This window comes from Daucus carota, chromosome 9, assembly GCF_001625215.2.
Source record: "Daucus carota subsp. sativus chromosome 9, DH1 v3.0, whole genome shotgun sequence".
Classification (NCBI taxonomy): domain Eukaryota; kingdom Viridiplantae; phylum Streptophyta; class Magnoliopsida; order Apiales; family Apiaceae; genus Daucus; species Daucus carota.
The window spans coordinates 30,806,062-30,822,030 of NC_030389.2; the positions used below are offsets into that span (position 1 = coordinate 30,806,062).

At 35.8% G+C, this 15,969-nt stretch overlaps 1 protein-coding gene and 2 long non-coding RNA genes across 8 annotated transcripts; 2 read left to right on the top strand and 1 right to left on the bottom strand.

Moving 5' to 3' along the window:
• Positions 1-5,822: 5,822 nt before the first annotated feature.
• Positions 5,823-6,440, bottom strand: LOC108201397 (uncharacterized). The gene is made up of 3 exons (XR_010287458.1): positions 6,348-6,440; positions 6,069-6,272; positions 5,823-5,852 (listed from the first exon to the last, which is right to left on the bottom strand). It is a non-coding gene; the product is annotated as an uncharacterized LOC108201397 (long non-coding RNA).
• Positions 6,441-7,693: 1,253 nt separating this feature from the next.
• Positions 7,694-12,343, top strand: LOC108200241 (pentatricopeptide repeat-containing protein At2g03380, mitochondrial). Of its 6 annotated transcripts, none has more exons than XM_064084938.1 (6): positions 7,694-10,354; positions 10,669-10,777; positions 11,120-11,213; positions 11,473-11,643; positions 11,893-11,973; positions 12,090-12,343. In XM_064084938.1, exon 1 carries the CDS (start codon positions 7,882-7,884, stop codon positions 10,027-10,029), a length of 2,148 nt encoding a protein of 715 aa, XP_063941008.1. In that variant the 5' UTR covers positions 7,694-7,881; the 3' UTR covers positions 10,030-10,354; positions 10,669-10,777; positions 11,120-11,213; positions 11,473-11,643; positions 11,893-11,973; positions 12,090-12,343. The 6 variants fall into 6 exon arrangements, with proteins under 6 accessions (XP_063941008.1, XP_063941009.1, XP_063941011.1 ...); XM_064084939.1 differs by having other exon boundaries at positions 11,486-11,643; XM_064084941.1 differs by having other exon boundaries at positions 11,165-11,213.
• Positions 12,344-13,018: 675 nt separating this feature from the next.
• LOC135149354 (uncharacterized) lies at positions 13,019-13,593 on the top strand. The gene is made up of 2 exons (XR_010287779.1): positions 13,019-13,168; positions 13,262-13,593. It is a non-coding gene; the product is annotated as an uncharacterized LOC135149354 (long non-coding RNA).
• The last annotated feature ends 2,376 nt before the right edge of the window (positions 13,594-15,969 follow it).

Consider the following 15,969-nt stretch of genomic DNA (forward strand, 5'->3'; position numbering starts at 1 on the left):
GAAAATCTTATGGACACAATACAAGAGAGTGCACAGTAAGGTTAAAGGTTTTGCTCCAGAAGCAACTTCTTCATTTACCATTTTACGGTAAATAAGATGGTTGATGCCTTTACAGGTGTAAGGAGGAAACGAGGATCTCAATTGCCAAATCTTCAGGATTCACGTCTCCCTCCCCAGATAAGAACAGATCTGGATCCAATCGGAATGGATTTCCTATTTATAGGAGATCGGCAACTCTCTGACTATGAGTCAATTTATTGATGAGTCAGTTGAGGATCGAGGATTTACGAAACCTCATTGCACCGCCAGTGACCTCTCTTGAAGGGGCTATGGTGATTTTCTCATGCAGGTACAGAAGACCATACTTTGAGTGCTGAGAGAAACACTGTGAGCCAAACACTGAGAGTTAAACACTTGGTGAGATTCTGAGAAGAACTAGTGAGACATCAGAATGAGAAATATGTGAGCATGAGTGAGTGCAAACACATAGGATTTTGAGAAGAGTGAAACACTTGTGAGGTACATATAATAATTGGTATTGAAAGCTCACAAGTTGTTGAAAGAATTGACGGAAGCAACTACGGTTCATTCCATTTCACGGTGTGAACTTATGGTTGATGATTCTCTTGAATCAAGTGTCTTCACAGACATTGAGGAGGACTTAGGCCTTTGCCATAATTAAGCCTTTGTCTAACCTCCCAGAGCAAACAACTCTGGATCCTTAATTGGATAAGCCACTTAGTGGTTGGCAACTTGTGGACCATGATTCAGATTTATCTGATGAGTCTGCAGGGACTGGGAATTACGAACTCCCATTGCACCACCGGTGACCCCCTTTAAGGGTGGCTAAGGTGATTTTCTTGCAGGTACTCAACATTTTGGAAGCTCAGTATTTGTGTGGAGGGATACACTTACAGAACTCGTGAGTGACACCCTTACCCAAAAACCGAGAGAAAATTGAGTGTCGAGTGATACACCTGCAGAACATTTAGTGAGATAACCACTGATTACCAAATTTATACCTAAAGGCAAAGTGGATACTTTCACTGAAATGTTCGACTGACTGCCGTTGGAGCCATGTTGAAGATGTTATCGAAACCTTACCAGGGATCTAACAATTGGTATTGCGACCTAACAATATCGGGAAGCTTTATCATTTGGTAACACCAAAGGGACACGATTGTCAGATTTTACTCATTACTTTTCCGTTTGGAACCTATTCTTTCAGCATAGGGACCAACCCAATCAAAGTAAACCCTTCTTCTGAACTCTTTCTTCGACCCCAGCTTTAGCGTTGTGTAGTTCTCTATGGGGAGATTATCTTTTGGTACAGGAAGTATTGTACACATTCCTTGACCATATTTGATACCACATATCCTCGGAGGATTCCACAACTAAGGGGAGAATATATTTAGGGGGAGAATATATGAAAGGGGGAAGAAAAAGTAAGTTAGCTTTCTTCTGTTGTCTACAACTAAGGGGGAGTAAACTACTCTTTAGCTGTGTAATACGGAGGAGGAGATTCATCTTTCAACTAAGGAGGAGGATTGATCTTTCATCTAAGGGGAGATAACTACTTATCACCAAGGGGTACTTGATCAAGTTAATGGGAGGAGAAGTAATAACAACTCATGTACACCTCACCACTGTGTTGTATTCTTATTCAGGTGGTACGTGGTATGATTTTTAGGAAGTAGTGGTATTGGTTCACCACTATCTTTGTCAGAGGGAGAAGCATAAGCAAAGACCTGTTTCTTTACTTTTGAGGAATCATGGTGATACATTTATTCTTCAGAAAGTGGTACACAAGAACTTATTCATCACCACTGAAGAATTTAAAGAAGCTGCTGATTGTTCTTTGCATAATGGAATGTTTTGAATTCTCTTCAAGACAGACTATGAGGATTATCTAGCAGGTAAGCAAGAACCAGAGAAATAAAGGTGATATGCACATCTGTTATTTCTGTTCATGAAATCTGGAAATGTATTATATGATCCAGAAACTTTGTAGCATTATTTACTAGTCCAGGACTTTACTTTTTCTAGTGTTAGTTGAGTTATCCTCCAGAGGATTTGCTTGTTATGATTAACAAACAAATAGGGGGAGATTGTAAGTCTAAATGTAAAGACAACCCTATCTGTTACATAGGGATGATAACTCAACAATAGAACAGGACAAGTAAATAACACTACGCCTGCACCGAAATCGGAAGATACGAAGACAAAGGTTGAAGAAGCCATCTACAGTCTTGAAGGAATAAGTTCACTGGAAGAAGTTCATCAATATGTTCATGCCTCAGTGAAGAATAAAGATTGAAGTATTCAAGATTGTGGAAGCAATGAAGATGTTGTTTAAGTACTCGAAAGATTTCAGTGCAACCCCTGAAGCAAGATATTTCAGGATATCTCGGTTGGTTATTTATAATCAATAAATTGAAGCAATACTCAAGTCTGGTGTGACTGATTAAGTACGTTGTCAAGAAAAGAAGACGGAGAATCAATTCTGTATTAGTCGTTCGTGAACCAGACCAGTGCACAGGACGTCAGTACGTGTGAATTGGATTCGAAGGATTCAATCAAGAATAACTTAATCAAGTCAAGGCAAAGCGACCTCCAAATTAACTAGTAAACACTTATATGTATATATGTGTAACATATATGTATATATATAAGTGTGCTAGATTGTTCCAAGTTAGAACAAGGAAGAAATGGAGCAAGCTAGAGAGGAACAAGGAAGAAATGGAGCAAGCTAGAGAGGAGCAAGGAAGAAATTTAAATATAATTCCTCCTTGCGCCAAGAATGGAACAAGGAAGAAATTACTATTTAATTCCCTCCTTGCGCCAACTCTTAACCAGCCAATTCTTCCTTGCGCCAATTGGAACAAGGAAGGAATTATCTTCCTTGCGCCAATTGGAACAAGGAAGGATTTGTCCTCCTTGCGCCAATTGGAACAAGGAAGGAATTATCTTCCTTGCGCCAATTGGAACAAGGAAGGATTTGTCCTCCTTGCGCCAATTGGAACAAGGAAGGAATTATCTTCCTTGCGCCAATTGGAACAAGGAAGACACTGGTTTGGTTGCGCCAGAATTAAACAATTCGTTTGAATTGTTTTGAATGGAACGAGGAAGGAAATTGTTTCCAATTTCTTCCTTGCGCCATTTAAATCATTTAAACAATTCTTCTGAATTGTTTTGGCGCAAGAACGAGGAAGGATGGAACGAGGTAGCTTTGTTCTGATTGGTTGAAACCTTCCTTGCGCCAAGAACAAGCACCAGCTGAGTGTTGAATCCCAAGTCTATAAATAGAGGCTTTGTGTTTCATTTTGAACACACAACTACAACTACCCACATTACACATTTTGTAAAGGGCACACACTACACACATACGAGAGCTTAGATAGAAGATCTGTTTTGATAGGCGTTTGTGTGTAGAGTGTATTGTAGTCTCTGCAGCCAACCTTCGGGTTTGGATTTATAGCACCTTCGAGGTATTTATCAATATACAGATATACCTTGGAAAATATTGTGTGTTGGTTTAATATTTTCATATCCTCAGAAACTGACCCGATATATATTCGGAACACGAAACCCATTACAGGACTACAATTTATTTATCCGCAAAATTCGAAAGAATTTTAAATTGTAGTGAGTATCGTATTCAACCCCCCCTTCTACGATACTTTGGACCTAACAGTTCGAGTCCAGTTGAAGATAGTTCCGCAACCAATTATAATGACATAGGTATTTTTCTTATATTTGGCACAATTTTCTCCTATACATTTCTGATAGAGCAGGACTTTGAAGATGTAACTGTCAAAATAAAAGACTTGAAAATGTGAGAGGTTTAAAGAAATGAAAGAAGAGAGGAGACAGTGGAAATAAATTGGGCTTTGACTTATGATCTGTTACTGTATTCACCTGGCAGATTTATTCAACTGAGCTACTAAATTATGTAAATGATTCTAATATATCGGGGACATCTAATTAAGTAGCATCTGGAATTCTGGATCGATGTTGATTTGGATTGTTGAAAGTGTTATATTATGATTTAGTTTTGCAGTCCATGTGTTTAATGAAAGCGCTTAAACAACTTTTCCATTACTTTTTTATATTTAAATGAGTTTGAGATATTAGTCTTCATTTATATTTAATATTGTATGTTATTTTGATATGTTTCGTATGATTTATGCAAGTTCATTCGAATGTTTGAAAATTATTTGCTTACTTCCTAATGATTTGAATGGTAGAGCATATAGTTCCGTGTTTGTTTCTTAGTTAATGTATATGTCTATTGATTGCACTCAGGTACATTTAATTCTTTTTATGGCTATTTCTTTTATTCTTTAACTGTAGGCCTTATTGAGTTGATAGGCTAATAGATTTTATCAATTTAAGTGTGACATGGTTTTGAACATCCATCAGTTATAAAGAACCATAAAGTGAGAGCCTTTTAAAAGGAAAAAAGAAAGAAGAAAGATTTTGCCATTGATATTTCCACAATGAAGTTTAGATACTTCCGCAAGAATGCAGTGAAATCCCAGAAAGCTTTCTTTCTGACCGAGTCGTGTAAGAAAATTTTATAACTGAATCAGAGGAACCGCAACTGAAGTTTTATCTTATTGTGCTCGGTTAATTTCTAAAGTTTTATGATAGACAGAGCTAGCCCAGATGTCCAATGTGATTAAGGATACTTTGAAATTATTATTGGTGTCTTCGTTTGGTACTTTAAGTAATTGATTTCTAATTTGCAATTTTTTAATGGGAGGAAAAGCTAGACATCATGCATCAGTTTTTAGCAAGTACCGGCTCAAATAAACGGTTAGCTTGGTAAAGTAGATCTTCAGTTTTTTTAGACAATTTTAGTTAGTGTATGCATTTTGCTTAGAAGATACAAAAACTCGCATATGCGTATGTGTCATTGCTTTTCTGCCCATGTTCAGTGGTGCTAAATACCGAACTTGATATAAGGCCAATGTTTCTTCTTATATATAAAGTTTTGACATGGTGATGGTGTTTGTTCGGTCTACAGTTTGGGCTCCCAAGTTGCTGCAGCCTTGCAGGTGGTGATGGTATATAGCTTGGCGTGGGATGATTTACACCATTTGGGTGCCTCAGATTAAGATACTAAATCATGAGTCCGTCAGTGAATTGTTGAATTCGTCAAGTTTTAATTCAGTGGTAAAGGCAATACAGTTTGGAAAAGCGCTTATATTGTTGCCATGGGTGTATGATCAAGGAATTATTGCTAAGCACCTAATAAGGAGAAGAAGTTGGGTTTTCAGATTCCGAGAAATGAGTCAGACGGTGGGTTTAGAGTTTTTTTTTTTGTTGTTTTTTTACAGAATGTGTGGTTAGTTGAATACCAATTTTTTTTCTCTGCTCAAGATAGGACATGATATCTTAGTGTATTACAGAAAAAAGGTCCAGGCTTGCGGTGTTAATAGACCATATTACAGAGTTCAGTTTTAAGTTACTGATGGTTATGAATACAGGCATGCATAGTATACTGTTCCAATCACCAACTATGTAGTCCAAAATTACATCGGAAGGTGATTTTTTGATCACCTTGCAATGTAATTTGATTGTTCAAACAAGTATTTAGTGCCACCTAGGCACCTATAAGCAAAAGAATAGATGAGATCATATTTTCTACTTATAATCCCATAGCTGTTTCGCATTCTGTTGTTGGTCTTTACAAGAAAAAGAATACTTTATCAATTATAGAGATCGGGTATAGGCATATCAACGAAAATTGTATAACTAATTTATTCATTTAAGATTATAAGAGGGAAGAGAGCTATATCTACTAAAAGTATAAATATATTTGCCAACTTCATATCAATCCGGATGATCTAGAAACAAAGGAACATTCGTTATAAGATGCAACGGCAAAATGGTGCAGGATGCTGACATTCCAGGTATTTTATTTGACACTACACTTTGCAAGGTAAGACTAAGCCAAGTATATATAAGAAATATATAAATGTGAAACAAGTTCTGGAGTAGACATCAACATGACCACAAAGTTGAACTTGTAGAAGAAAAAAGACATTTAAACCGGCACCAACATTCTCTTGAGAATGGAACAATCGAGTTCTCTCCTGCCTTTCTTGAGCTGGTCTTCGCTCCCATTCCACTGTATTTGACATTTCAGCTTCCAGTTCCTTGAGTTCAAGTATTTTGTTCAAACTTTCATCAAGTAGATAAATGCTATCATTTATCAGAAAGTTTAAGAAATTCAAATATACGCCCTTCTCCTCCTCTTTAGCAATCTGCAGTGTCATAAAAAGGTCAGCAGGCAGTGAAAACGTTGATGAAGAAGAAAACATATTTGTTATCAATCCTACCTGTCTCCATGCGTTGCGGTGACTGGGAACCTGCCATAGGTATTCAAGAAGTTCGGCAATATTGTGACGGATGTTAAACTTGTCATAAAACTGCACAAGATGCACTCATTAGCAGAAAATTATGCTAATCTGCCTATTCAATACTTTCAAATTATGTTATGAGTTAAAAAGTTGTGATAAAATAATCATCCAAGCGTAATTATAGTAGTTATTTATTGTGAATAGATTTTATAAATTACTTTTTATAAACCCAGTCAAATCAGGTGATTCATTAGAGCCGGATGACTCAAGTTGATCACCGATTAAAAAAGTGACTCAAATAAATTACTCATTTGAAAATCTAACAATATTAGCTAAAATAGTAGAATTCGGAACCTTTCATTTAGATGTAATATTTATTCATAAAAAATGTGCGAAACTCAATATATAATACTTTCAGAATTTCGATTAATGATAAAGTGATAGTTTTGATATAGATTTTTAAATGAGTAACTCATTTGAGACATTTTTAAATGAGTAACTCATTTGAGACATTTTTTGATCAGTGACCAACTTGAGTCGACCAACTTGAGTCATTGGATTGTAATATCACCTGGTTGACCCAATTACAAATTAGTATCAAAGTAGTATCTTTTCTAATAATGGAGATGCTGTACTTTCAAATGTTCTTAGAAGTAATGAAGTCATAATTTGAACAACTTATTTAGAATTATATTTGTCTGGCCCATATGACAATTCCACCATCTTTGAGGATTACAGCTGCAGTTAATTTATGAATTGTGTTGTTAGTATTCCAGCTGGAAATTGATTATGTGATCGGAGAGAGTCACAAAAAGTTGTTGCCTAATTTTTCTGGTCCTGTTGCTATTATTCGAATCTTGGTGTCACAAGAGAAGGTATCATACTGATTTGCATCTTTTTAATTTCATCGATGTTTGAATTGGCTAACCAATCGACGAATATAATTTAATAACATTTTATTTAATTAATAAAAAAACACTAAACGATTATATTAAGCTTATAAATAAACATTCACATGTGGAATCGACTAATATAATTTAATATCATTTTATTTAATTAATAAAAAATACAAATAAAATGATATTAAGCTTATAAATAATCAAATTAAAATTATATAGTCGCCCGTGCTTCGCACGGGTTATAGGCTAGTATCTTATAAATATCTGAACTTCTTCATAATTTTTAGTTTGGTATGTATTTCAACTTTTGATAGTTAGTTATTTGAACCTCTGATAGCATAATTATATAAACGGTTTTTCTGTGTGTGCTCATGGGCACACACTAAGCGCTAACTTTCATGAGTATGATGTATTTTTATTGGTCCTCCAATCATAAATATGGATGGCCCCCCTGCATTTGCATCAAGTCCACCAATAAAAACCCACCAAACTCATCAAAATTAGTGTTTATTGTATGCCCTTGGGCACACATTAGAAAGACCCTTGTATAAAATTCTCCCCAAATAATAACTTAATCAAATATGGCGGGAAAAATTAAATTTTACTAAACCGCTATGAATCCGATAAAATTATTACGAAAAAACCTTTCTTGCCTCGTCATTAGCAAAAAGATTACAACTTTAAGTTCAATCTCAGCACCCCATCAAGTTTCTTTACAGGTTCTTGAAGCTGAACAAGCCCAGGCCCAAGCTTCACTTCATTCTATTTCTTTAGACCCCTTTTATGCAATGCTGTGTTCTTGCAAGAATAAACCTAGTATTCAAAGAGCCCACGCGTTTCTGATTGTTCATGGTGAAGTGGGTTCTTGTTTATATCAGAATAGATTGGTTAGGTTGTATGGAATGGTTGGTCAAGTTGAGAGCGCACGTAAGGTGTTTGATGCAGTGCCTGACCCAGATCTTGGTACTTGTAAAGTGATGATTAGGTGGTATTTTATTAATGATTTGTATAGGGGTGTTATTGGGTTTTATGATTGTATGAGGGTGTGTGTGAGGGAGAGTGATAATGTTGTTTTCTCGATTGTGTTGAAGGCGTGTAGTGAGCTGCGGTATTTGGGGGTTGGGAAGAAGGTGCATTGTCATGTTGTGAAGGCGGGGAATCCGGATAGTTTTGTGTTGAATGGGCTGGTGGATGTGTATGCTAAGTGCGGGGAGGTGAGTTCGTCTCGTAGGGTGTTTGATGAGATTGTGGATAGGGATGTGATTTGTTGGACTTCGATGATTGTTGCGTATGTGCAAAATGGTTGTGCCGAGCAGGGGTTGAGTGTGTTTAATAGGATGAGAAGTGGGTTGGTTGAAGGGAATGTGTATACTTTTGGAAGTTTGGTAACGGCGTGTACGAAGATGGGAGCTTTGCACCAGGGAAAGTGGATTCATGGGTATATGGTTAAGTATGGAATTGTTCTTAATTCCTATTTGGTCACTGCTCTTGTTGACATGTACAGCAAATGCGGGTCCATCACCGATGCTCATAGAATTTTCGATGAGTGTTGTATAATAGATCTCGTCTCGTGGACATCAATGATTGTCGGGTACACGCAACAAGGCTACCCTGAACAGGCACTGAAGTTGTTTACAGACAAGAAATGGAAAGGCATTTTACCTAATTCAGTAACCCTTGCTTCTGTAATTTCAGCCTGTAGGCAAGCCGACAATTCTAAATTTGGCAGATTGGTGCATGGTTTTGGGCTTAAGCTTGGTTTACAAGATGCAAATGTGTCAAGTGCTCTCGTGGGGATGTATGCAAAATGTGATATGATGGAAGATGCAAATAATTTATTTCAGACAATTTCAGAAAAAGATGTGATTACCTGGAATTCAATTATGTCTGGTTATGCACAAAATGGATATGCTTATGAAGCTCTAAAACTGTTTCAGCATATGAGATTATTAAATTTGAGGCCAGATGCAGTCACACTAGTGACTGTCCTCTCAGTTTGTGCTTCTGTTGCTGCTCTTCACTTTGGCTATGCTCTTCATGCTCACTCCATTAAAGTAGGATTGTTGTCATGTAACAATGTCTATATTGGAACTGCACTATTAAGCTTTTACGCAAAATGTGGAGATGCAGCATCTGCTCGTCACATATTTGATGGGATGGAAGAGAAAAATGAGTTTACTTGGAATGCTGTGATCGGTGGTTATGGAATGCAAGGAGACTGTAGTGTTTCTCTCACTCTTTTCGATGATATGCTGAAGGACAAAATGGAGCCCAATGATATCACGTTCACTACTATATTGTCTGCCTGTAGCCATGCAGGGATGGTTGACGAAGGGAAGAGGTATTTCAGTTTGATGTGCCAGAAATACAACTTTAGGCCCTCTTTGGAACATTATGCATGTATGGTTGATTTACTGTCTCGGGCTGGAAGGCTTGAAGAAGCCCAGGATTTCATTGAGAAAATGCCAATTCAACCTGATGTCACTGTTCTTGGAGCGTTTCTTCATGGGTGCAATCTCCATTCAGGGTATAACCTTGGAGAGTTGGCTTTAGGAAAATTGCTGGAGATGAATCCCAATGATGCTAGTTATTACGTGCTTATGTCACAATTATATGCTTCAGACGGAAAATGGAGTCAGGCCTATCAGGTAAGAGAGCTGATGAAGGCAAGGGAGTTGAACAAGTCCGCTGCTTTGAGCTTAGTAGATATGCAGAATCTTAAAAGTGAGCTTCCTCCTCTGAGATTAGCATCTCAAGCTTAAATCAATTCTTGTCAGTACACAAGATATCTCTCTATATTATAAATCCTCCTGCGTTTTTCCCTGTTAAAAGTCAGTTTTGTCCCTCTACATTTTCACTAATTTCTTTATACGGCCACTCATTGCCACGTGCACCTCTCCCAACCACGTAAACCCCAGCGTTGTCTTACACCACTGACCACCCTCCATTCTTATCTTTTTCAAATTTTCAAACCACCGTTCAAATTCTCTCTCTGTGCGCTGTTTGCCCCTTTTTTTAGGATTTCAGGCTCCGGTTCACCGCTGTGAAATCAATTTTCCGATTAAATCTATCTCTCCACCAGAGCTGGTAATCTCTCTACCCTCTCTCCGTTTCTTAATTCGATTTACTTTAACTACGCTTAATTAGGGTGTTATAACTGCTTTTTATTGTCTGATGTAGTGCTCTTTTGATCTGATTTGTGCTTTTTTTTATTAGTCGAGGTGGTAATTATAGTTATATTACGTGTTTTTTGATGAATATAATCAAAAGGTTGTGTTAAAATTGATCGATTGTTTTTCAGTGGTTTGAATCGTGTAGTTAGTTCGGTGATCTGTTTTGTTTGTTTGTTGGATTTAGCTATTTGACTGACGATTCTCTCTGTTGTGTGGCCCTTTTTCTAGGGTTTCAAGGGCTGCTTCGCCTTAAACCTTTTATAACTACACTTTCAAGTCTTGAAAAACCCTAGATCTTAACTGCCTCTCTCAGTATCTCCTTAAGCCTCCAGCTCCAGTAAGTACATCTCCTCTCACTTATTGATTCAATTTGTTCTGTGTGTATATATGTTTGTGTTCAATTGATTTAATTATATTTTGTTCTGCAAATTTATCTGTGTTCAATTGATTTAATTATATTTTGTTCAGCAAATTTATCTGTGTTCAATTGATTTAATTATATTTTGTTCTGCAAATTTATGTTTATGTAGCTTGAATGTGTTACAATTTACTGTTATTAATTTGTTTAATTAGCATGGAATTGCCCAGATATAGAGTTGAATTGCTTTCATATTGGGATTCAGTTGGTTACTTTTTCCAGTGTTTATCATCTATGGCTATCATTTGTTTTTCAATACAGATGATAATGAGGAAAAGCATCAAAAACTACATTGCTGCTTTCCAGGTTGTAGTAATGGAGCCACAATAAGTGATAAGTGGAGGGATCCTTCAAGGCAAGTTTTTTTATATATTGTAATGCATCTCATTATTAGTCTGATGATAGCAACCCTTTTTTAAACTATCAATTGAAATATTAGCTTATAGCCAGCAAACAATGCTGATCCATGGTTTTACCTGAAGTGTCTGTTTTTTTATTTTTGGTTATAGACTTGCAGACATATAAATCATGACAATATCTTTGTAAATGGTGCTCTACGCCCTTTGGTTTCAAAATCCATTCTAATTTGCAAGTGACATTATTGCATTAAGCAGTTCCTAGCTGCAGGATCAGTAGATCAATTCAATGGGTTCTATGTACGCCACCATTATGTTCCTTGGAGTACAGAATGCCACAACAGTGCAGCCGGTTGTCACTATTGAAAGAAGCGTCTTCTACTGGAAAAGAGCAGCTGGGATTCAGCTCTTCTATATGATGTTGTACAGGTTAGTAAAACTAAAAACTGTATAAAATGCAATAAGATATTTCTGCCTGTTTTTTCTGTATGTTATAAAGTTCATTTATTGTTTTAGAACTAGAATATGTTTTCTATTTATTATTATTTGGTTGCTCTGTGTGCTTTATGTTTTACTAGAATTATCCGTCTCCTTTTTATTCTTTGCCAGAAGTTTAAATAGTTTAAAGTTTTAAGCATTACCATGCATGACTAGGAAGTTTGAATGATATAATTTCAGAGCAGTTCATGTAATGCACTCGATGATGATGGATGTAGAGGCAGGGTGAACACGCCTGCAGTGTCTCCAAGTAATTGATAGGTAGAAATTCTTTTGCCTGGAAATACTCTTCTGTGCCATTTTTTAGAAGACTGAGGATCCTCCACTGTCCTGTTTCTTTCTTGCTAGAATTAGAATTTTATTTTCATATTGTGCAGGGGACTTCACATTACATTACATTACTGAGGATTATAGAGCTTGAGGTGGCAGGGAAATGAAGTTTCTGGTGTATCTTCTGGCAAGTTGATTCATTTTATCATAGATATTATATCAAATATATGGTGCTAGACTGCTGGCATTGCCTCAGTAGCTCCTTTTGTTTGTCAGGATATAAAATTCATATATTAATTTACTTTGTAGGCATTGAAAAACTAATTTCACAGTTTTCTAATATACTCATTTATGTATGAAATTGTAAGCTGAGAATAAATGTTAGTAGTCAGAACTTGGATGTTAGATCCACCAACATACTTCTGGATCGTAAGTGGAATCCAGAAGTATCGGATTTTGGACTTGGATGTTGGATATAACTTCAGAACTGCGTGAAACAACAAATGGCGTCGACTTTGCTGAAGTGTGCAAGAACTCGGAACTATACAGGTAGAAAATCCAACCTCATGATTCAAATGTAGATGCTCTAGCATATACAAGTTAATGAGTTCAGTTAGTTAATATTGTTGGGGTGCATGATTCAGGAGAAACAAAGAACTTATAAAGGAAGCCAGCACAACTGTTCCAGGTTCTAAGGATTTGTACTTCCCAACTCAATACTCTCAGTCCTTCTCCACCCAATGTATGGCTTGCCTCTGGAAAAAAAATTGGTCATATTGGCGCAATCCTCCGTACAATACCGTGAGATTCCTGTTCACAGTGTTCATAGCATTATTGTTCGGAACAATATTTTGGAATGTAGGTTCAAGCAGGTGAGAAACTGCAGTTTGTGCATTGTTCTATTCAACGATTTTAGTTCATAAGCATTTCCTGGCTGCTTATAAACCACTCTACATCAAGAAATATATATGCAGGATCAGTAGATCACTTCACTAAAATAGAGTCTGTTCTTTTTTTTTTTTTCAAAAATGTAGGAGGTAAACAAGACATTTTCAATTCAATGGGTTCTATGTATGCAGCCATTATGTTCCTTGGAGTACAGCCGGTTGTCGCTATTGAAAGAACCGTCTTCTATCTGGAAAGAGCAGATGGGATGTATTCAGTTCTTCCATATGCTGTTGGATAGGTTAGTAAAACGTATAAACTACAATTAAATTTGAATGTAACTTCGCAATGATGAGATGCAATAACAATTATAAGTGCTGGATCCAAATGGAAGGCAATTGATCCAGTGGCCAACTGAAGAACTAGAAGGATTGGGAGGAGCAAACAGGCCCACCATTTGCAGGATATGTAGATGTGAACTATAGACTAAGTGTGGATCTATGAGATGATGATTTGTTATTAAAAGAGCAAGCTATGCAAGCACAAAGCTGATAGTGTGATAAAATGATATTTACACGCTTGGGAGCTCTTTAACAATGTAAAGTTAATTTTTACTAGAACCAGGAACTTACAAGTAAAGCTGTGTAATTTTATATTCTGACAATCGATGTGTGACTTTGAAGTCTAGGTAATGCATTGAATTTGACTGCAGGTCTTTTTATTTCAGCAAGACAGATTACACATCTATTTTTGTGTAATTTTGTGTACACAAGGTAGAAGATATATAATGCAGCATTAGTTCATCAACATTGCTTATAGTTCTTATATAAAACCTATTAATGAGCCGAGAACTGTTAGTACTCTGAAGTATAGCTAAATGAGCACATCCTGCCTAGGATGGTTTAATGGCAATGTGTAACAATATTATCGTATAATTTTTGTGTGGTTGTGAGGAAATACATATTTAAAATGTATGTGCTGTTTTCAAGTACATACTTATTAATTAAAGTTACACGAGTACGAAGAACTGTTAATACGTATGTAGGATAATATTTGATAATTTCAAGAAATGAAAATTTAAAATTAATTCAATTTTAGATTTATAGTATAATAAATTATACTCCGTCTGTTTTTTATTATTTCACGTTTTGGCTTTTGGCACATATCCTTAAGTCAATTGAACGGATAATGAAAATTATTTTTTTTATCGATTTCTTTTTGTGAATTAAAATTTTGATTGTATAATTTTATAAAAACATAAAATTTTAAAAATAATATTTTTAACTACTCAGTCAAAACACTTGAAAATACGTGCCCCAAGTCAAATGTAAAATATAAAATAACAGAGGGAGTACCAATTTAATCAAATTTTGGTCAAGTGACGGTAAAATTTCTTTATTCGTCACAGACTTATTTTTGTCTCTAAAAACTGGACAATTAATACCACTTTGCTCATGTTGATTAAACTAAAGTTTTTCGTTAATAATTGTTAATAAAAAAATGATTATCATTTTATTCTCTTAAAGTCCTAAATTTCTTCAAAATTAATATATAATTACAAGTATTTTAGTCTTATTCAATTTTTAACTACCTTTTTTTTTACAAATAAATTAACTATTTAAAAGTTCAATTTGAAAGTAAGTCATAGTCATGGTTCTTTACTACACAATAGAAATATATTGTCAAGTACGGATTACCTAAAAGAAATGTCAAGTAACGATTGTTAGCAAGAAGATGGGTATAAGATTTGGCAAAGTCGTCCGAAAATGAGAGAGGAGAGCCGAAAATAAAGAGATTAGTGTAGATGTATGTAAATAGGGAAAATAAACATCGGTTTATATATATATTACATATAATTATATAAAGTTAAATATTAATATTAACACATTAAATCTGTAAAAAAAATAAAATTTCGAGAGAATAATGCCTGCCCTTGCGAAGCGGGCAAGCATACTAGTTACAGTAACACCCCATAAGAGCTTGTATCATACTTCTGTACAAAATTTTCGATTGGTTATCATATCCATACTTAGATACAACAATAACATTCCTTGGGTGCTTTTATTAGAATCTCTCTCCAGTACAGAGAATCTAGATTAAGCTTCCAGTTTCCGATACAAATCGAGAACATCAAGATTCTTTTGAGCGGATATCCATTTTGGAATGTCTCCGTAGACTTGACACGATCTGAGAGAGAGTTGAGAGAGCATACACTTAGGAACTAATTGGACAAGGCTATTCTAAATCAATCTGTTTCCTCCAAGATATAAATTCTTAAGACTTTCTGTGTCAAATAACTACAATGGGATTTCTCCAGAAAGCAAATTATCTTCCAGGTGAAGTGTTTCTAATTTGCTCAAGTTTCGTATTGATGGTGGGATTACACCATTGAAACAGTTCTTTTGCAATGACAAAGTAGAAATGTTGAACAAGTTTCCAATTGCACTCGGGATATGCTTCTGTAAATGATTATTACCCAAATCCAAAATTTCCAACCCCTTCAAGTTTCCAATTGTATCTAAAATATGACTCAAAATTTGTTGTCATTGATAACAAATTGCCGCGACTTTGTCTGATTTCCAATCTGTATAGGGTCTAACATTGTTGAATCTATGTCAAGAACATAATCGTTGTCAGGAGGAGGAAGTAGGGTAAGGCGTAAAGCTGTGATGTCATGCGAATGCAAACTACAAACAACTCTGTTCCATGTACAACAATCAGAACTGGATTTCCATGACTCCAAGCCAAAAAGGGTTGAGTCTGAGGTTTCATAGAATTCGATTAAGGAGGATTTGAAGTGGAGAAGGGATTGTTTCTGATGAGCAGGACAAGATAAGCATTGCATGAACATGAAGAGACAATGCACAAGAAGAAGTTTATAAATTAGGCTTAGTGGTTTGGCCATTGTTGTGTTCAACTAATTTTTGTACAGTGGAGTTAACGTTTTAAAGTAAATGGAATTGCTTTAACGTCCCTCGTTGGAGTTGCTCCTAACATATGACCTCAGATCACATCGTAGATAATCAAAATTATATATTTTTTCTGGTTTTTTCCTATGATTCTGAGTCCCTGGACAAGTTTAATATATTCAACAGCATCACG

Coding starts and splice junctions, on each gene's coding strand:
- LOC108200241 (XM_017368328.2), top strand. CDS start 7,882: ATGAATCCGATAAAATTATTACGAAAAAACCTTTCTTGCCTCGTCATT.